The sequence below is a fragment of the Oncorhynchus mykiss genome, chromosome 30, assembly GCF_013265735.2.
Source record: "Oncorhynchus mykiss isolate Arlee chromosome 30, USDA_OmykA_1.1, whole genome shotgun sequence".
Lineage (NCBI taxonomy): Eukaryota > Metazoa > Chordata > Actinopteri > Salmoniformes > Salmonidae > Oncorhynchus > Oncorhynchus mykiss.
In genome coordinates this window covers 31531099-31554003 of record NC_050570.1, presented here as the reverse complement: position 1 = coordinate 31554003, position 22905 = coordinate 31531099, and the positions used below count along the sequence as shown (strand labels likewise).

The 22905-nt window shown below is 44.8% G+C and overlaps 1 protein-coding gene across 1 annotated transcript in view; it reads left to right on the top strand.

The window, feature by feature from the left end:
* LOC110521712 (transforming growth factor beta receptor type 3) overlaps positions 1-22905 on the top strand; it is a 129740-nt gene that overhangs the window by 79296 nt on the left and 27539 nt on the right. The window contains exons 5-11 of the mRNA XM_021599505.2: positions 4499-4682; positions 10288-10450; positions 13168-13315; positions 17757-17946; positions 20238-20533; positions 21043-21198; positions 22403-22573. Coding sequence (XP_021455180.2) covers positions 4499-4682; positions 10288-10450; positions 13168-13315; positions 17757-17946; positions 20238-20533; positions 21043-21198; positions 22403-22573 — 1308 coding nt within the window. The remainder of the gene's footprint in view (positions 1-4498; positions 4683-10287; positions 10451-13167; positions 13316-17756; positions 17947-20237; positions 20534-21042; positions 21199-22402; positions 22574-22905) is intronic.

Sequence of the window (22905 nt, the reverse complement as noted above, 5' to 3'; positions counted from 1 at the left end):
GCACAGCTATTTTCAGGTCAATACAGAGATGTTCGATCGGGTTCAAGTCTGGACTCTGGCTCGGCCACTCATGGACATTCAGAGACTTGTCCCAAAGCCACTCCTGCATTGTCTTGGTTGTGTGCTAAGGGTCGTTGTCCTGTTGGAAAGTGAACCTTCACCCCAGTCTGGGGTCCTGGGTGCTCTGGAGGAGGTTTTTATCAAGGATCTCTCTGTACTTTGCTCCGTTCATCTTTGCCTCGGTCCTGACTAGCCTCCCAGTCCCTGCCGCTGAAAAACATCCTCACAGCATGATGCTGCCACCACCGTGCTTCCCCGTAGGGATGTTGCCAGGTTTCCTCCAGACGTGACGCTTAGCATTCAGGCCAAATAGTTCAGTCTTGGTTTCAGCAGACCAGAGAATTTTGTTTCTCATGGTCTGAGAGTCTTTAGGTGCCTTTTAACTCCAAGCGGGCTGTCATGTGCCTATTACTGAGGAATGGCTTCCGTCTGTCCACTCTACTATAAAGGCCTGATTGGTGGAGTGCTGCAGAGATGGTTGTCCTTCTGGAAGGTTCTCCCATCTCCACAGAGGAACTCTAGAGCTCTGTCATAGTGACCATCTAGTTCTTTGTCACCCTTCTCCCCGATTGTTCAGTTGGCCTGGCAACCAGCTCTAGGAAGAGTCTTGGTGGTCCCAAACTTCTTCCATTTTTATATATATATATTTTTTTTCACCTTTATTTAACGAGGTAGGCAAGTTGAGAACAAGTTCTCATTTACAGTTGCGACCTGGCCAAGATAAATCAAAGCAGTTCGACACATACAACGACACAGAGTTACACATGGAGTAAAACAAACATACAGTCAAGAATACAGTAGAAACAAGTCTATATGCGATGTGAGCAAATGAGGTGAGATAAGGGAGGTAAAGGCAAAAAAAGGCCATGGTGGCAAAGTAAATACAATATAGCAAGTAAAACACTGGAATGGTAGATTTGTAGTGGAAGAATGTGCAAAGTAGAAATAAAAATAATGGGGTGCAAAGGAGCAAAATAAATAAATAAAATAAATACAGTAGGGAAAGAGGTAGTTGTTGAAGAATGATGGAGGCCACTGTGTTCTTGGGGACCTTCAATGCTGCAGACATTTTTTGGTACCCTTCCCCAGATCTGTGCCTCGACACAATCCTGTCTCGGAGTTCTAAGGACAATTCCTTTGACCTCATGGCTTGGTTTTTACTCTGACGTGCACTGTCAGCTGTGAGACCTTATATAGACAGGTGTGTGCCTTTCCAAATCATGTCCAATCAATTGAATTTACCACAGGTGGATTCAAATCAAGTTGTCGAAACATCTCAAGGATGATAAATGGAAACAGGAAGCACCTGAGCTCAATTTCGAGTCTCATAGCAAAGGGCCTGAATACTTATGTAAATCAAGTATGTCTTTTTTATTTTTAATTAATGTGCAAACATTTCTAGAAACCCGTTTTTGCATTGTCATTTTTGGTTATTGTGTGTAGATTGCTGAAGAAAATGTTTTATTTAATCAATTTTAGAATAAGGCTGTAACGTAACAAAATGTGGCAAAATGGGTCTGAATACTTTCCGAATGCACTGTACAATGTTTTTTTTTTTAACACGTTCTTCTAAACAAGCTTTCTCTCTCTTTCTCTCTCTCAGCTAACGGAGTAAGGATCTCGGGTTGGTTTAGATAGAGTGAGCAGGTTTGTTGAGTCCCAGTGTCTCTCGGAGTCTCTTCTTTCATATTACCATTTTAAATCACCCTCGAACGGCCTGGAGCCAATTTGGTTTTTCAGGCTTCCACCTCTAATTCTTTCAGACTAATTACAGACGTATTGCCGCAATTAAATTGATGAACTCTGCTGAGCTTGGCAAGGTTTCCCAAAGTAAACCCCAACCCTTTCCTCCGACATCTCTTCCTCTCCTTGTTTCAGCACTCGTCCACGGCTCTATATCACTTTTGATTGCTGAGGTGAGGCAGTCAGGCGGAGGCACGGCACTCCGTCTTTCTCCACTAAAGTTTTCCTTTCCTTCCTGCCGTAGTTGTAGTAAACGTTATCACTCAAAATAAATAGCTACGTTGCGGTGAATTCTTCGACAGTATCTGTCTCCCTGGTCTTGGCATTCATCATCTGTGGTGACAATGCCAGGAACGTAGAAAGGAGCGGCCAGGGGTCAGGCAGATGTTGCACATGGTGCTGGCTGGGCCGTGTGTGTGTGACGTGTGTTTGTGTGTGTGCTGGAGGGAAATGGAGAACCTCTCTGTCTGGAGTTCCAAATACCCAATTTTCAAACAAACAAGCAAACACCATGATCTGAAATAATGTGTTTTGTTTTCCTCTTCCCCCTCTTTGGAAAACTTATTATGGGTAATGCAACAAACTGGGAACGATCCTAAGTGTTATGAGTTAATGTTTTAATTGGGCCTGCCAGGCAGCATGGTCAACTGCCCTCCCCATGTTAGATAGGAGGCCGTGGGAATAAGAAAAACATCATGATAAATATAATGAGGTAGGTTATCTAGACCAGACCGTGTGTTAGGGCTGCCTGGCTGGCCTGGGATACTCAGCTCTGCTCACAGTTGTAGTACAGTCAGTCGTTTTTTTTTCAGCACATGTGAATGTTTATCTCTATGAAGTGAAGCATATGGGTTGAGGTCCGTTAAGGGCCAAAGGGGTGGTCTCACTCTCTCGCTCTCTCTCTTCTGCGCACTCACACGCATGCATGCACACACGCCAAGCTCAGCCAAGTTTCCCTCCCTGCCAGAAGACAAATCAGCACTTCATTGTGGTCTCAGAGCTCCGCACACATTTTACGCTCATTTTTTGTCCCACTGCGTATCACAGCTGGGTTTTGTGGTCTCGCAGCCTTTTGCCTACCTAGGCTTAGGCTACGTCCCCCTGTATCACACCTGGATGCAATTTATCCCGCTCTCATATGGCAAAATGATTAACTTTTAGATTATAATGCTAACTCCAAACAAACTGCATTGCTAAAAGTAGTCTATTTCTTTGTGCCTCGGATTTATTTATTTGTGTGTGTGTGTGTGTGTGTGTGTGTGTGTGTGTGTGTGTGTGTGTGTGTGTGTGTGTGTGTGTGAGCACGCATACACAGACACGTGTGTCTTTCAGTTGTGTTTCCTACGACAAAGACAAAGTAGCGTGAACATATGCCATCATATGTGTGTTTGTGTGTCTGCTGGCTACGTTCATGACAGGCAGCGACCATACCTCTCCAGCTGCATGCAGCCATTTTGAGAAAATACTGCACAATAGTGATGACGCACAATAACATTACGTAATCAGTAGATACACAATAAGATGCATGGTAAGGAGACCATGTGTAAAAATACGGAGCGCACATTGCGAGAGGCCTTGAAATAACGATCGCGGATGGAGTGTCAAAGATGTCTTTTGGCAAAGTTCAGATGGAAGGTTTGAATTTGCAAAAGTCTTCTCTTTGCCCTTTTTCTGTTTGCCTCGAGGCAGGCCTTGACTTTTATTGTCTTGAATTTAGTCTTTCCCCATAAAGTGGATGAGCATGTCAATAGAGCATTGGATTTTATGGGCATATATATCTTTATCAACAAAGAAGTCCTTGTGAGTGGAAGTCTTGAAAACTAACTTCATGAGCCCAATAGAGAAAGCACAGCTTCTTAACAGTAAATCACGTCACAGGTCTGATCCACAACTTTTTTTTTTTAGCTTTACCATTTTATATTCTCAGTAACTCTATACATGTATTTCCTTCAGTATCTGCAATAGAGACAGATGAAAGTAATCCAGAGTTATCTGATGTAAATTGGAATCAAAAAAAAAAAAAATCATACCCACTGATATTAAAGGTAGATTCAGCGATATGACGTAGGTGCAGAAAGTGAGCCGCATAGTGCTCATCTCAGTATCTGTCATTTCGCTGAGTCGACCATTAAATCCATGCTTATTGTTCTCTAGAACTACAAATCCTGTAAATCCCCACTCCGTATTATTGTTCCTATAGTCTCTCTCTGAGTTACTGACACACCAGGTGCATAATGCTAGCGCTAGTCTCTTAGGACAAGTTTACCAAACGCAGATTAAGCCTAGTCCTAGACTAAAATTACTTCTAGATTCTCCATTGATCTTCTTCTTTAGTCCAGGACTAGGCTTAATATGTGGCTAGGAAACCAGCCCATAGTGTCGTACAGAAACCTACTGTATCACAGTCATTCTGTGGAACCCCTGTCTCCAGCTCTTTTCCTCACAGGCAAAGTGATGTCCCTCTGTGGCTCCTATAGCCCTGAGAAATGGCTGTAGGCTGTTATAACTATGCGTCTTAGTACACCCAATGCCATAGCAGTCTACAGACATGTCTTAGGGGCTATGTCTCCTGATGTACAGTGTCTATCTGTAACATCATTGTGTCTCTCCACCCTCCAGGTATCAGAGAGCTCAGATGTCCACTTCTCTGTGTCTCTCTGACTGACTGTCGTTGTGGTATCTCTCCTTCCTCCAGGTATCTGAGGGATCTGATGTCTACTTCCTTCCAGGGAACTTCTCCCTCCACTGTCAGGTTCAGAAGGAGGTGCTTCCCCATGGCAACGAGCACCTCCTCAGCTGGGCCACCAAGAAGTACAGAGCCGTCACCTCCTTCTCTGAACTCAAGATCGCCCTGGACATCTACATTAAAGTGGGAGAAGGTGTGTTTTACTTTCAGAGGGAAGTTAGAAATATTTCTGTAAAGGACGCTCTTAGAGGAAGGTGCTACCTATAACCATACAGGGTTCTTTGGCTGCCCCTTCTGTAGGATAACTATTGGTTCCAAGTGGAAGCCTACATCAAAGTGGGAGAAGGTGTGTTTCACTCTGAGAGGCAGGTTAGAAACATTGCCTCAGTCCTAAGGTAGTGCCACATTTCCGTTTCGAATGCCTAGGGAGACGTTTACACCTACCTTCACTAACAGTATATTTTCTCTGCCTCGTGACAGGCCTTTTCTTCCCCACTAAACGTTAATCAAGTGGTTCCCACGCAGTAATTGCCTCTCAATGGAGGCCATTGATAGTCCTGGGACTTACTGGACCCAAGAGAAATAAAACAATCCCAGAGAAGCAGAGCTAACACTCTTTCTGTGTCTCAGTTCCACTGGTCAGCTTTCAGTTCCATTTAAAAAGCAAATAGACTTGGCCGGGAGGAAAGGACCTTTTCTTTCTTTTGTAATCTGGCTGTTTGCTTTCCTTGCTTGTCACTTTTCTTCATTGACTGTGAGCCCAGAGTCAGTGGAGTGAGGAGGAAGTGACTGATGGAAATGCAGAGCAGGTTTGTGAGAGGGTCTGTGTCTTCGTAGTAGGTTTGTAAGAAGGGTGTGTGTCTTTGTAGTAGGTTTGTGAGAAGAATCGCTGCTCTGATTGCTAGCTGTAAAATGGCGCCGGAGCAGGAGTTTTTTGTTAGTTTATCTGCGTTGTTTGTAACTTATTTTTTTAAACTATTTTTGTACATAATGTTGCCACTACTCTCTCTTTTGACCGAAAATAATTTCTAGACATCAGGACTGTGATTACTCACCATGGGCTACCAGAATCCTTTTATTATTTTATGACTCTTGACGAGCCCGGGGCGGGGCGGAGGATATACGGCTCCCTCGGGAACAGGCCCTGACTCCAGTGATCTGTGTGAAGAGGAGGTGGAGAAAGAGAGGCCGGAGGGCGGGCTGCCTTCTGTGGAATAGGCGGCGATTGAATAAATCCCCACTCCCCTCAATTCTGCTAGCAAACATGCAATCTTTGGACAATAAAATAGACAAGTAATTGGGAAGATTAAACTACCAGCCGGACATTACAAACTGTAACATCCTATGCTTCACGGAGTCATGGCTGAACGACGACAATATCAACATACAGCTGGCTGGTTATACGATGTATCGGCAGGATAGAACAGCGGCGTCTTGTAAGACAAGGGGCGGCGGTCTATGTATTTTTGTAAACAACAGCTGGTTTACGATATCTAAGGAAGTCCCGAGCCATTGCTCACCTGAGGTAGAGTTTCTCATGATAAGTAGCAAACCACATTACCTACCGAGAGAGTTCTCATCTATATTCTTTGTACAGAGGCTGGCACTAAGACAGCATTGAATGAGCTGTATTCCGCCAAAAGCAAACAAGATAACGCTCACCCAGAGGCCGTGCTTGTAGTAGCCGGGGACTTTAATGCAGGGAAACTTACATCAGTTTTACCTAATTTCTATCAACATGTTAAATGTGCAACCAGAGGGAAAAAACTCTGGACCACCTATACTCTATACTCTACAGATGCATACAAAGCTGTCCCTTGCCCCCCATTTGGCAAATCTGACCATAATTATGTCCTCCTGATTCCTGCTTACAAGCAAAAATTAAAGCAGGATGCACCAGTGACTAGATCAATTAAAAAGTGGTCAGATGAAGCAGATGCTAAACTACAGGACTGTTTTACTAGCACAGACTGGAATATGTTCTGGGATTCCTCCAATGTCATTGAGGAGTACACCACATCTGTCATTGGCTTCATCAATAAGTGTGTCGATGACGTCGTACCCACAATGACCGTACGTACATACCCCAACCAGAAACCATGGTTTACAGGCAGCTACCGCATTGAGCTAAAGGCTAGAGCTGCCGCTTTCAAGGAGCAGGACTCGAACCAGGAAGCTTATAAGAAATCCCGCTATGCCCTCCGATGAACCATCAAACAGGCAAAGCGTCAATACAGGACTAAAATCGAGTCTTACTACACCGCCTCTGACGCTCGTCGGATGTGGCAGGGCCTGCAAACCATTGCAGACTACAAAGGGAAACAGAGCCAAGAGCTGCCCAGTGACATGAGCCTACCGGATGAGATAAACTACTTCTATGCTTGCTTCGAGGCAAATAACACTGAAACATGCATGAGAGCACCAGCCTGTACCGGAAGAGTGTGATCACGCTCTCCGCAGCTTTTGTGACTAAGACCTTTAGACAGGTTCACAAGATTCACAAGGCCGCAGGGCCAGACGGATTACCAGGACGTGTACTGTGAGCATGCTCTGACCAACTAGCAAGTGTCTTCACTGACATTTTCAACCTGTCTGAGTCTGTAATACCAACATGTTTTAAGCAGACCACCATAGTGCCTGTGCCCAAGAACCCTAAGGTAACCTGCCTAAATGACTACCGACCCGTAGCACTCACGTCTGTAGCCATGAAGTACTTTGAACGGCTGGTCATGGCTCACACCAACATCATCATCCCAGAAACCCTAGACCCACTCCAATTTGCATATCGCCCCAACAGATCCACAGATGATGCAGTGTCTATTGCACTCCACACTGCCCTTTCCCACCTGGACGGAAGGAACACCTATGATGGGAATACTATTCATTGACTACAGCTCAGCGTTCAACACCATAGTGCCCTCAAAGCTCATCAATAAGCTAAGGACCCTGGGACTAAACACCTCCCTCTGCAACTGGATCCTGGACTTCCTGATGGGCCACCCCCAGGTGGTAAGGGTAGGTAACGACACATCCGCCACGCTGATCCTCAACACAGGGGCCCCTCAGGGGTGCGTGCTCAGCCCCCTCCTGTACTCCCATTTCACTCATGACTACACGGCCAGGCACGACTCCAACACCACCATTACAGATGACACAGATGACACAACAGTGGTATGCCTGATCACCGACAACGACGAGACAGCCTGGCCATGTGGTGCCAGGACAACAACCTCTCCCTCAACGTGAACAAGACAAAGGAGATGCTTGTGGACTACAGAAAAAAGAGGACCGAGCACACCCCGATCCTCATTGACGGGGCTGCAGTGGAGCAGGTTGAGAGCTTCAAGTTCCTTGGTGTCCACATCACCAACAAACTAACATGGTCCATGCACACCATGACAGTTGGGAAGAGGGCACGACAAAACCTATTCCCCCTCAGGAGACTGAAAAGATTTGGCATGGGTCCTTAGATCCTCAAAAGGTTCTACAGCTTCACCATCAAGAGCATGGTTGCATCACTGCATCACTGGTTGCATCACTGCCTGGTATGGCAACTGCTCGACCTCCGACCGCAAGGCACTACAGAGGGTAGTGCGAACGGCCCAGTACATCACTGGGGCCAAGCTTCCTGCCATCCAGGACTTCTATACCAGGCGGTGTCAGAGGAAGGCCCTGAAAATTGTCAAAGACCCCAGCCACCCTAGTCATAGACTGTTCTCTCTGCTACCACACGGCAAGCGGGACCGGAGCACCAAGTCTAGGTCCAAGAGGCTTCTAAACCGCTTCTACTCCCAATCCATAAGACTCCTGAACATCTAGTGAAATGGCTACACAGTCTATTCACATTGCCCCCCCCCCCCCCCCCCCCCCCCACTCTCTACACCACTGCCACTCTCTGTTGTCATCTATGCATAGTCACTTTAATTAACTCTACCTACGTGGACATACTACCTCAACTAACCGGTGCCCCCACACACTGACTCTGTACCGGCACAGAGTTTTTTACTGGGACTGTTTCAAGTCTCCAAGCAGTTTTGGTCCAACACAAAAGGAGGGATCCATTTATGGTATTCTTTCCTTCTTAAAACTAGAATCCTTAGTTGCTATATCCATTTTTGGAATTATAAATAAAAAAATATATATATACCCATTGATTCTTGAAGACTATAACTTATAAATGCCTCATGAGCTTAGTTAAACTTTCATACCCCATCAGAACCCAAAATATGAGCTTGTTTTACTCTGTTTGTAAACAATGTAAATATAAGCAAACACTTCATAGCCTCGAAACATGTTTAAAATGATACTTTTGATATCACGGATGGTCAGTCCATCCATAGGTCTGTCTATGAATTTGAGCGTGGTTACATTTCCCCGGGCCCATCCCTCCGCTTTTTAACTAAACAGGGATGGAGAATCGCTTTGTTATTGTTTCTACTAAAGATTCTAGCTTTAACCCCTTGAGCTACCAATAAACAAGATAATAAGGGCCTTGTTCCTTAACTTGTCTGTAAGAAGACCACTTCTGAGAAGCAGAGTTTGTAGTAAACCTAACTGGAAGGCATTAATGGGTATAGAAAATGTCAACTGTTCCTTGACAACTGTGAGCTGTGAGTGGAGACAAACTGTCAGAGGTGTCTCCTCTCCAACGGGCAGTGGAGTTACTGTAGCAGGGACTAAGGCTGTTTGAAGTTGAGGGCTTTCCTCCACGGATGTGTGTGATTGATCCATTGAAGCCATGCTTCACTCTTTCCTTCACTTCATCACTCCCCACTGGTCCTTTGTAAACCGAACCGACAGCACGTCCAACTTCATCCTACGTCAACATCCAGATAGATAGGGCACCTCATTTTTAACGACTATCTTTCAACTGCATGACAGTATCACTGTGACTGCCAGGAGTAGTCCTGGCTCCATTACACATTACAGCCGGGGTATGTACTGTTCTCTCCATGTAATCAATCACTTTGGAGGAAAACAGAGAGTGTGTGGTTGCTTAGCCTTGAAGCAGTCATCTATTCAGCCACTCTCTCTGTCATTAGACACTGTGGCTTGGCGAAGGCCCAACGTGCCATGTTTACCTCAGTCCGCCCCCCCCATCTCTCTCTGGTACTTTTTCATGAGGCTGGACAGATTTCCGCTTTGTGTCCTACCAGGTACTTAAAACAAGCAAGAGGGGGGCACGAGTGGGTCTAGGGAGGAAGATTCCAACCTCTTTAGTTTATATTGTCCAAGACCTTGTTTGCCAAATAAGGAAGCATCTGGGCTTAACTTTTCATGTTTTGTAAAAGACTGAGAAGAGGATCGCATGCCCGGACAGTTGGATGGAGAATAATAACATTTGAGTAAATAAATGGTAGTAATTTAGAATGGTGGGAAACCTGACAGGAATGACCGATTGGACGTGTTTATGACGGCTATTGTTCAACATGTCTTTTCATTTTCCCAGAAACATGAATCATAGTGTTCAATGCAAAAGCTGTCTGTATGTCCCTGTCTTTTACCAGCAACCCCAAAGTGTTCCGATATCTCAAAACGTTGGCTGAACAGTAATGTAAATACCTCACCCATTTCCTCATGAGGATTAATCCTGAAAGAAAATGAAAAACTTGCACACTGCACTTGCCAGTATCACTTCAGTATATTAAGTGTACGTATTAACCTTGACTGCCTCCACCGGAACTTCTTGCTCGTGAGGATTAATCAAGTTTAATCACATCACCTCCAGTGTTCGAATTATACCTTGAGTCATAGTCTCGTCTCATCTCATCTAACCACCCTCTTCTTTCGTCTTCCAGACCCAGTGTTCTCAGATACCTGTAAGATTGACAACAAGTTCCTGTCTCTGAACTACCTAGCTGGCTACGTGGAGCCCCAGCCCTCTAAAGGCTGTGTCCTGTCTGGACCAGACCAGGACCAAGAGGTCCACATCATTGAGCTGCAAGCACCCAACTCCAGCAGGTCAGTACTGTAAACCAATACAACCATAACACAACCAGAACTCCAGTAGGTCAGTACTGTAGCCCACCACCAGAACCAAAACATAGTCCAACCCAAATAAAGTGCACATTTATCCAGTTTAGGCTGGCTTCCTGGACACAGATTAAGCCTAGTTCTGGACCAAAGAACACTTTCAATGGAGATTCTCTATTGAACATGCTTTTAGTCCAGCAGTGGGCTTAATCTGTCTCTGGTAAACTGGCCCTTTATGTCAATATGCTACACATTATGTCAATCACACTAACTCTAAATATAAACCTTAGTAATCTCAGTGTAATTTCCCTATTACAAGAGGTCAGGATGGTTTCTCTCTTCAGGATGGTTTCTCTCTAGTCTCACTGGTAGTCTGTGTTGGATATCAAGGAAGAGTAGGATAATATTGACCTTTTGAGGTTTATCTCAGACTCAAAGTCTGAGGGTGCCTCCCAAATGGCATCCTATTGCCAAGGGCACTACTTTTGACCAGAGGTCCATGGACCGTGGACTGATGAACATAAAGGCTTTTAAATATGCTTTTGTAACCCTTTCCAGCTTTATGCAAGTCAACAATTCTTAATCTTAGGTATTCTGAGATCTCTTTTGTTCGAGGCATGGTTCACATCAGGCAATGCTTCTTGTGAATAGAAAACCCACATTTTGTGGGTGTTTTTTATAGGGCAAGGCAGCTCTAACCAACATCTCCAATCTCGTCTCATTGATTGGAACCCAGGTTAGCTGACTCCTGACTCCAATTAGCTTTTGGAGAAGTCATTCGCCTAGGGGTTCACATACTTTTGCCATCCTACACTGTGAATGTTTTAGTGAAGTATTCAATATAGACAAGATAAATACAATCATTTGTGTGTTATTAGTTTAAACACACTATGTTTGTCTAATTTGATGACCAATTTATGCAGAAATCCAGGTAATTCCAAAGGTTTCACATACTTTTTCTTGCCACTAAGTATTCAGACCCTTTACTCAGTACTTTGTTGAAGCATCTTTGTCAGCAATTACAGCCTCGAGTCTTCTTGGGTATGACGCTACAAGCTTGGCACACCTGTATTTGGGGAGTTTCTCTCATTCTTCTCTGCAGATCCTCTCAAGCTCTGTCAGGTTGGATGGGAAGCGTTGATGCACAGCTATTTTCAGGTCTCTCCAGAAATGTTAGAACAGGCTCTGGCTGGGCCACACAAGGACATTCAGAGACTTGTCCCAAAGCCACTCCTGCCATGTCTTGGCTTTGTGCTTAGGGTCGTTGTCCTGTTGGAAGGTGAACCTTCACCCCAGTCTGAGATCCTGAGTGCTCTGGAGCAGGTTTTCATCTAGGATCTCTCTGTACCTTTCTCCGTTCATCTTTCCCTCGATCCTGGCACCTCTCCCAGTCCCTATCGCTGACAAACATCCCTACAGTATGATGCTGCTACCACCATGCTTCACAGTAGGGATGGTACCAGGTTTGCTCCAGATGTGACGTTTGGCATTCAGACCAAAAATTTCAATCTTAGTTTCATCAGACCAGAGAATCTTGTTTCTCATGGTCTGAGAGTCCTTTAGGTGCCATTTGGAAAACACCAAGCGGGCGGTCATGTGCCTTTTACTGAGGAGTGGCTTCCGTCTGGCCACTCTACCATAAAGGCCTGATTGGTGGAGTGCTGCAGAGATGGTTATCTTTCTGGAAGGTTCTCACATCTTCACAGAGGAACTCTAGAGTTCTGTCAGAGTGACCATCGGATTCTTGGTCACCTCCCTGAACAAGGCCCTTCTCCCCCGATTGATGCTTTTGGCCTGGTGGCCAGCTCTAGGAAGAGTCATGGTGGTTCTAAACTTCTTCCATGTAAGAATGATGGAGGCCACTGTATTCTTGGGGACCTTAAATCCTGCAAACATTTTTTTGGTACGCTTCCCCAGTACTGTGCCATGACACAATCCTGTCTCAGAGCTTCATGGACAATTCCTTTGTTCTGATGGCTTGGTTTTTGCTCTGACATGCACTGTCAACTGTGGGACCTTATATAGACAGGTGTGTGCCTTTCCAAATCATGTCCAATCTATTGAATTTACCACAGGTGGACTCCAATCCAGTTGTACAATCATCTCAAGGATGATCAATGGAAACAGGATGCACCTGAGCTCAATTTCGAGTCTCATAGCAAAGGGCCTGAATACTCTACTAAATGATTCTTAAAACCTGTTTTCGCTTTATCATTATGGGTTATTGTGTGTAGATCGATAAGGAAAATGTTTTATTTAAGCCATTTTTTAATTAGACTAACGTAACAAAATGAGGAAAAAGTAAAGGGGTCTGAATACTTTCCGAATGCACTGTATATAGTGTAGGTTGGCAACCATTTGGGACGCAACTTCTCGTGGACTGTAGTCTGTATTTCCAGTCTGCCGGGTGATGGCCTCACTCTCCCAGCGGTGTGATTACTCTGTATATGCATTAAGAGCCCAGAAATACAGGGAATATGGCAATCATGATGTATTTCACCATACGGCTGCTATGTGGTCTGGTCTGCTACGCACATGTCTTCCTTTTTCTGGGAAGACTTCCAGTTTCTTAATCAGTTGGCCAGACAGAGGGAAGGCATGTAAATACTGAGTATTTTGGGTCTTCCAAAACTCTTATGGCTCTCTCCTGGCTGGCTTTCTTTTCCCTTCTCTCTCTCTGTCTCTCTATTTCCCTCCCTGAGCAGTGCGTTCCAGGTGGATGTGATTGTGGACCTGAGACCACTGGAGGCAGATGTTCCATTGAAACGTAAGGTCGTGCTGCTGCTGAAGTGTGAGAAGTCTGTCAACTGGGTCATCAAGGCTCACAGCGTCATCGGCAAACTGGACGTGGTGGTACGTAACGCTGAATCTGAACGCTACGGAGAAATATTTTGTTTCTAAATAAAAAAAATACTTATATTTTCAGTAACAGCTTGAGAAAGTGGGAAGTGCAAACTGGACTTGGGTGGTGCATGACTCAAAACGTCGCTCTGAACGTAACAAAAACAGCCCTTCTATTCATGGAGTGCACCTCCTTCACTCGGTCGCTTCATGCCATTTGTTATGTACTTTCTCAAGTTGTTCTCTGCCATAGTGGTGCCCGAAAGTCTAGTTGTGCCCAGTCATTCTGAACGGGGGCTATTGACTGTTACGTCTAAATGTCACCCGTAGTGGCCTGGAAATACGATCAGTCTGACGACATCACAGTGATGAACAAAAGTTTTTGTATTTCCCAGCCACTGTAATGCCATTGTGCTAAAATATTCATCAGCTCCAATTGACAAGGCTCAGTTGGGCGTCAGTCCTAAAGCGAATGTTCACAGCAATAGTGACAAAACGTGCAGCTCATGAATAATAGGAAGGTGCTGCTTTGACCGAAATAAACCATTTTTCAGTAGTTGCACTTTATTTAATGGCCAACTCCAGAGTCCCAAGACTCCATTCCACAGGTTTCTAGCAAACCAGGTGACAAGACTGCTATTGAGCGTTTTCTTTTCTATTGAGTAGTTCAACTTTCAGATGTTAACTGCCAAGGACTGGTAATGGCTGGAGTGGAATCAGTCGAATGGATTCAAGTACATCAAACACATGGTTTCCACGTGTTTGATGCCATTCCGTCAGCTCCGTTCCAGACATTATTATGAGCCGTCCTCCCCTCAGCAGCCTCCACTGATCACAATGGCACGAATGGTATTTGGGGAGGCAGGCAGAGGATCCATGTCACAACACATGACTAGACAAGCACAGCGGACAGACGGGCATGTCACCACTTTTCGACTGCTGACCGATACATTTGTCACAATCCGAGGAGTGGTGAAGTGGCACCTGGTTTCAGCCTGCCTGCAGGGGAGGGAGCGAGGGATGGAGGGATAAAGAGATGAACTGTGAAAAATCATGCTGACAGCTCCAAGGGTTGTCATCGTATTGAATGAGGAGGGGAGAGGGGGAAGAGAGGAGGAGGGGAGGCGATACTATATATTTTCATAGGCCATGTTCACACAAACTGTATTTTCATTGTGCTCACAGCCTCACACAGCCTGACCTGTTTGCCTTCCATCATAATGTGAATGATGAGCGTTGCTGGCTTCAGGCCCTGTTTGTATCCTAAATAGCACCCTAATTCCCCATCTATGTGGATAGCATTGCAAAAACAGTGACGACACGATCACTGCCCAAATACTGTGTAGTACCTCAGTGACTGGCTATCTGTCTGTAGAATTTAAATATTGTGTCATACTTGTTAACATTGACACCCACAAACACTGTGGTCGTGTATACACTTTCAAAAAAAGAATTGACTAAATCTGTTCTAGTCATTGAAAAGCATACACTAATTTACACAGTTTACACCTAAGGACGATTTATTTGGTTTTAAGTTGACCATATTTGCTCTGGCATTGCATGTTTACCTCCCACTTACATCAGTCTAGACATGCATGTTAAAAAATTAAATAGACCATTTGCTAATATCCAAAGTCATAATGAGAGCTGGCTCCTTACACCTTTAGCACATAGCCATTAGATACCTAGTAGATATGAAAGGTGTTTTGCCTATTAATTTATAACAAAGTGACATTGACACAATTTATCCCAAACCAACCTGGCCTGACCTTCGCTCTATCTTCTCTACAAGTCTCTCCAATGGTCCCTATCCTATGCTGACTGCTGACCTCAGTGGAGGTGTGTTGTCTTATGGGCTCTAGATACCTGCTTCTCTGGATTGGTTCCACACTCTGTAACAGTGATCCTCATGCAGGCAGACTGTGTGTGTGTGTGTGCCTCTGCCAGTCCATGACTCTGCACTTCTCCCAGTCAGCCAGCTCAGTTCAGTTCGCATCCCAAATGGCATCCTATTCCTTATGCAGTGCACTACTTTTGACCAGTGCACTACTTTTGGTCAAAAGTAGTGCACTAAATAGGGAATAGGGTTCCATTTGGGATGCGGACTGAACAGCCCCATTCACTGCCTGCCTGCCAGCCTGGCTGTTTGTACAGCTGCCCTTTAGGCTGTCACTGAATCAATCAGACCAGCAGAGCAGGGCTACGGTTGGCTACAGTAGTGGGCTACGCTAAGAGAAACATTAGGGGGAGTAGGGGACTGGAAACTGGGAACACATGTCAGCGATGTGCTGTGCTGCTGACCTATAGTTTACTGTACTGCGAAAGTACTAGCCTGGTCCCATATCTGTTGGCATGACATGACATTTGGCATGAATGACCATAGGATTTGGCAAGACAGCACAAAGATCTGGGACCAGGCTAGGAAATTACAGGCAAGGGCTAGACACAGAGTACAGTACTGAACTCAGAACAGCATAAATCATTGGGAGGAGTTCAGTTATGATGGGTCAGATTTGTTTTTCACTTCTGGTTTTGATTTCTGAGTTTAGAACCCATTAATCAATCTAGGACCAAAGTAAACTGAAACTGCCCAGTATCATAGCAAGGGTTTCATTGACAAAATGCTTACTTAATGCTGTGTGTGTGCATGTGAGTGTGATCGTGAGTGTGCTTGCCTGCAAGCCTCCTTTTGCATGTGTGTCCCAGTATAAATATCTGTCTTTGGGAACCAGCCACTGTGTCAGAGTGAATATCTCAAAACAGAGAATGTCAGCTATGTATGTGATATGATAGCCTCGTAAAATCAAAGTATTGCTAGCTACTGTCAGAGGATTGGCCACAGCTCTGCTCCTGCTCCAGAGGACAGAGGGGATCTGCATCCCAAATGGCGCCCTACTACTTATATACTGCACTACTTCTCATCAGAGACCCATGAGCCTTGAGGGAAAGTAGGTCACTAAATAGGGAATAGGATGCCACTTTGGACAGAGTGGATCTGTGGGAAATGTCTTTGGGAAAGGATTAGCCCTCCTCACATTATACAGCATGGAACACTGGGGAACTAATGAGGAATTCTGGTAGAAATCTGACACATTAGACTTAGTCCCACCATTGATCAGGCTTTTGGTGTGTGCGCGTGCGTGTGCATGTGTGTGTGTACGTGACCCTTCACCACTGCTACATTGGTCAGGGCCTTTCCATGCCGAGACCTAAAATGTCTCTTTTGACTTTGATTCTTTCAAGATATGAGAGTAAAATTAATATTCTCACACTTTCATTGTGGGTTGTGGTCACGCCGGCTTTTGAAGCTCTATAGTGAAGTTTTACCATTTCATACAGTCAGACAAAGGAAATGAAACCAACATAGACCTAGAGATTACTGGTAAATGCTGCTAACTAGAAAAGAAGAAAGCACCCACTTTGGTTTGTATAAGACTGATGACGGCAAGGGCCTCCCGAGTGACGCAGCGGTCTAAGGCACTGCATTGCTGTGCTGAGGCGTCACTACAGACTCTGGTTCGATCCAATGCTGTGTCACAGCCGGCTGTGACCGAGAGACCCATGAGGCGGTGGACAATTGTCCCTGCGTTGTCCGGGTTAGGGGAGGGTTTGGCCGGCCGTCCTTGTCTCATCTTGCTCTAGCGGCTCCTTGTGGCGTATCGGGCACATGCAAGCAGACTTCGGTCGTCAGTTGGACAGTGTTTCCTCCGACACGTTGGTGCGGCTGGCTTCCAGGTTTACCGAGCACTGTGTCAAGAAGCAGTACGGCTTGGCAGGGTCGTGTTTCGGAGGACCGATGACTCTCGACCTTCACCTCTCCCGAATCCGTAGGGGAGACTGTAACTACCAATTGGATACCACGAAATTGGGGAGAAAAAGGGGTAAAAGTAAAATGAAAAATATACATTAAAAAAGACTGATGACAGCAGGTAGATTACCAGTTAATAGCATTGGGCCAATAACCAAAAGGTCGCTGGTTTGAATCCCCGAGCCGACCAGGTGAAAAATCTGCCGACGTGCCCAGATTTGTTTTTCACTTCTGGTTTTGATTTCTGAGTTTAGAACCCATTAATCAATCTAGGACCAAAGTAAACTGAAACTGCCCAGTATTATAGCAAGGGTTTCATTGACAAAATGCTTACTTAATGCTGTGTTTGTGCATGTGAGTGTGATCCCCGTGCAAGGCACTTAACGCTGTGTTTGCTAAATGACTAAAATGATCATGACAAAGAGTGTGCTGCCATGTAAGATATGGTTGTGATGTTCTGTTTCTCAGAAGAAGAATTCATAGCAGTTTTTTCTTTGTTGATGACTGATTAAAAACTCATTGAATAAAATCAATTGCTGGTAGTTTTGCCTCTACCAATATTTCCTCTACCAATATTTCCTCTACCAATATTTCCATACAGTATAGGCTACTAAGCCTGTTAATTCCTATTTTTTCCCCCAAAAGACGTCAGATACCATCAGTCTGAGCCCCAACACAGAGAGGCTGATGGAGGTGTCTAAGACCCCCAAGCACCACCTCCCATCTGGCTCTCAGGCCCTGATCAAGTGGGCAGAGGAGCATAGCTATGGACCGGTCACCTCCTACACCCACACCCCTGTGGCTAACACCTTCAACCTGAGGCTCAGGGAGCCAGGTAAGACACGCCAGGCCATTTACATTAGACTCAGAATTGTGTTCCAGTACTTGACTGTAATTAAACTACTACGGTAGATCATGTACAGTGGGGAAAAAAAGTATTTAGTCAGCCACCAATTGTGCAAGTTCTCCCACTTAAAAAGATGAGAGGCCTGTAATTTTCATCATAGGTACACTTCAACTATGACAGACAAAATGAGAGAAAAAAAATCATTGTAGGATTTTTAATGAATTTATTTGCAAATTATGGTGGAAAATAAGTATTTGGTCACCTACAAACAAGCAAGATTTCTGGCTCTCACAGACCTGTAACTTCTTCTTTAAGAGGGTCCTCTGTCCTCCACTCGTTACCTGTATTAATGGCACCTGTTTGAACTTGTTATCAGTATAAAAGACACCTGTCCACAACCTCAAACAGTCACACTCCAAACTCCACTATGGCCAAGACCAAAGAGCTGTCAAAGGACACCAGAAACAAAATTGCAGACCTGCACCAGGTTGGGAAGTGTGAATCTGCAGCTTGGTTTGACGAAATCAACTGTGGGAGCAATTATTAGGAAATGGAAGACATGCAAGACCACTGATAATCTCCCTCGATTTGGGGCTCCACGCAAGATCTCACCCCGTGGGGTCAAAATTATCACAAGAACGGTGAGCAAAAATCCCAGAACCACACGGGGGGACCTAGTGAATGACCTGCAGAGAGCTGGGACCAAAGTAACAAAGCCTACCATCAGCAAGGGCATTGAAGATGAAACATGGCTGGGTCTTTCAGCATGACAATGATCCCAAACACACTGCCCGGGCAATGAAGGAGTGGCTTCGTAAGAAGCATTTCAAGGTCCTGGAGTGGCCTAGCCAGTCTCCAGATCTCAACCCCATAGAAAATCTTTGGAGGGAGTTGAAAGTCTGTGTTGCCCAGCAACAGCCCGAAAACATCACTGCTCTAGAGGAGATCTGCATGGAGGAATGTGCTTGAGCATCAGTGTGTGAAAATCTTGTGAAGACTTACAGAAAACGTTTGACCTCTGTCATTGCCAACAAAGGCTATATAACAAAGTATTGAGATAAACTTTTGTTATTGACCAAATACTTATTTTCCACCATCATTTGCAAATAGATTCATTAAAAATCCTACAATGTGATTTTCTGTTGTTTTTTTTCTCATTTTGTCTGTCATAGTTGAAGTGTACCTATGATGAAAGTTACAGGCCTCTCTCATCTTTTTAAGTGGGAGAACTTGCACAATTGGTGGCTGACTAAATACTTTTTTGCACCACTGCATGACAAACAGACCTAGGTCTAGTCAATGAAATAAAGATATCTACAATGTAAATAAATTAGCTATGCTTTGATTTATACACATTTTTCATGAGCATACATCGTTAGAAATGTATTTAACTGTTAAATAATGAATGTCTACCACAGACCATCACAGTTGAACTGTTCTTAACAAGACAATATCAACAAAACTTGGGCCAGTTTCTGCGCCGTGTAATTTCCATGGCTCTAAAACCACCAGATTGCACTTTAACAGAGGCCTCTCTCTCTCTGTCTCGGTCTCTCTGTTTCTGTCTCTCTCTCTCTCTCTCTCTCTCTTTCTCGCTATTTCTCTCTCTGTCTCTCTCTCTCTCTCTCGCTCGCTCTTGCTCTCTCTCACTCTCGCTCTGTCTCGCTCTCCCTACTTTCTTTCTTTCTTTCTCTCGCTCTCTCCCTCCTTCTTTCTCTGTCCCTCTGAGTGTGTGCATGCATGGTGTAGGTGTCTGAGTGTACGCACGTGTATGTGCGTTTGTGTGTGTGTGTCTGACTAAAGTTGACTGTAATTAAACTAATACGGTAGATCATGTATGACAAACATACCTAGGTTTAGTCAATTCAATAAAGATATCTACGATGTAAATAAATGAGCTATGCTTTGATTTATAGGCATTTTTCATGAGCATACATTGTTATAATGTATTTAACTGTTAAATAATGAATGTCTACCACAGACCATCACAGTTTAACTATTCTTTATGAAGACAATATCGCCAAATCTTGGGCCAGTTTCTGCTCCGTGTAATTTCCATGGCTCTAAAACCACCAGATGACACTTTAACAGAGGCCTCTGTCTCTCTCTCTCTGTCTGTCTGTCTGTCTGTCTGTCTGTCTGTCTGTCTGTCTGTCTGTCTGTCTGTCTGTCTGTCTGTCTGTCTGTCTGTCTGTCTGTCTGTCTGTCTGTCTGTCTGTCCCTTCTTTCCAGTCTGTGAGTGCACTCACGTATTTGTGTGTGTGTTCTGTGACTTCCAGATGTGTTAGATCCCCTGGAGTCCATGTTCCTTCCAGACCTGTCTATCCCGTGGGACACCAACCCCCTCCTGTCTGGTGGTCCGGGGGGTGCTGCCTCGCGCTCCGGTGGCCTGCCCTTCCCCTTCCCCCCACCCAAGGAGCATGGCCTGCCCTACCTGTCCCTGGAGGACCGTTCCTGGCTGGGAGGGGAGCAGGGTGGAGAGCCTGAGGAGCAGCAGGGGACCCTCAGTGTGGGGCTCAGTGTTCAGTGTGAGGAGAACAGGATGGTGGTCAGCATCGACAGAGAGAGTCTAGAGGTGAGTGGATGGATAGTGTACTGTAGTAGACAGCCAACTGGTTTATCAATAAGACTAATTGTGTCTGCAATAGAAGACAGACTTGGTTTATCTCTGAGTCTTCCTCTTTACGTAATAGTGACTGGTATGGAGTTGAATTAATTGTGTGTATTTTCAACGTGTGTGTGTGTGTGTGTGTGTGTGTGTGTGTGTGTGCGCGCGCTACTGTGTTGTGCTATTATGTGTGTGCATGTGTGCCCTACAGTGAAGCAGGCAGAACACAACAGACCACATCACAGTGTATTAAAAGACACACACTGCAATTAGGGATAGTTATGGTTAGAGTTGGACCATCCTGTGGTTTTTATGTCTTCCGGGAACTTAATATCACACCGAGAAGTAGTCTGTGCTGTATAGTGGCATAGTGACGTCTAATGCCAATGAAGTATAGTGCCACATTGTGTCTCAGTAACCTCTTCTGACAGTATTGAGATGATTTGTTGATCATGATTTTTTGGCTCTTTCCTCAGGCCAGTGGTTATGGTAATGCAAACCTGACTCTTCAAGACCCAGAATGCAAAGCAACGGTTAACTCCACCCACTACACCCTAGAGACGCCATTGGAGGGCTGTCAGACAGCCAAGTACCCCATGCACCCCAGCTCTATGGTCCTCTACATCAACTCAGTGAGTACCACACACAATGGCTACAGCATCTACAAAAACGAATCGAGGGCCAGTTTTCCAGACGCTAGTCTTGCATTACCATACTCCCAAGTCTTGTGAAGCCTGAACATTTAAGCAACCTGGACCCAAATAAGCCTACTCCTGGACTGAAAACTAAGGTTCAATGGAATATCTCCATTTAAAATAGTTTTTAGTCCAGAATTAGGATAAATCTGGGTCCGGGAAACCAGCCCTATGAGTGCTGTATCCCCCAACACTAGCCTGTTACTCAGTTATCTCTGTTGGAACGCATGGGAGAAGCACCCAGGGAAAAATTTAAGACAACACTATGAAAATGTTATGAGGTTCAGTATTACCGTCAAACCCTTTCTGAGCCGAGTTTATCATTAACATGGAATGCAACATGTGCTTTCACTAACAAGCAACGATAAATCACTTCTCCGCGGATCTATTGAATCATTTTCGTAGCAAATTTAGTACAAGTTACAAAACACATTTGTGTCCAAATACAGATTAGAAATAACAGGCACACACCCAAAGTTCTCAGACCCCTATGGTCAAAACAAATGAATCTTAATTTACCTGTTTCTCAATATATCAAAGCCCCATATCCTTGTATGGTCCTTGTTTGTCCCATTCGTCGATAAGGTGTTTTAATTACTTATCTACACACCAGCCAGAATAAATGAAATGGCAATGATAATAATTCACCTAATTTAGCCCGTGTCCTCCACCCCTAACTCACCTTTGACCCTGTAAACGTCTGAAGTACACAGCAGGCTTCCCTTGTTTCTTTAAACTGACAAAATGAGAAATATGCTTCACGGGGTCTGCCTGAGAGAGCTCTGGACTGTTGAAATCTCTGGACGTTCCCACGTTTTTAATTCCAGCTCATCTGTTGCAGAGTGTTTTGGCAGCTAGATTCAGATCAGAGCCCTGTCACTGGTGTCCTGGGCCCTTGAATGAAGCAACACCATTCACACACAGACAATTATTAGAAAATAGTTTGGCGCCGATCACTGGGAAAGTGTCCTGGGGTGTGTCTCTTATGGCTCCCTATTCCCTATATAGTGCACTGCTTTATACCAGAGCCCTGACAAAGTTAGTGTTCTCTAAAGGGAATAGCTAGGGTGCCATTTGGGACGCATGCTGTATCTGAACTGTGTTCACTGATGTGTTCAACTCCGCTGTGGTTGACATCCAGATCTTGATAAGTCCTGCTGAGCCTAAGGATGGGAGTGGTGGCCCCCCAGATGACGAGGATCTAGAGTCCGGAGACGTGACCTTCCCTGGGGAGGCAGATGAGCTGGAGAGGCTGGAGAGGGCTGCTTTCCTGGGGCACACCACGGATCCTGATCACAGATCCTCCATTCCGGTAAGACATCTATAATATGTTTCGATTCTATATGACTCACTCTCTCTCAGGACCAGAACACAGGTCATCCATTCTGGTAAGACATTTAGCTAAATGACTCTCTCAATTATGATGGTTTTTTTTTTAACATTAGGTCTCCCTCGAAAAAGAGGTTGGTTTTTAACCTCAAGGGAGTTTATTCTGGTTAAATTGAGGCTAAATGAAAAAGGAATTAAGAGAGCAGCTTTGCATGACAGGGCCTGCTTGGGTTTGGGAGAGCTGGGAGTCAAGACCAGACCACTAATCACAAATAAATTGACTCCCATCTTATAGATGGCGCCGTACTATATGGC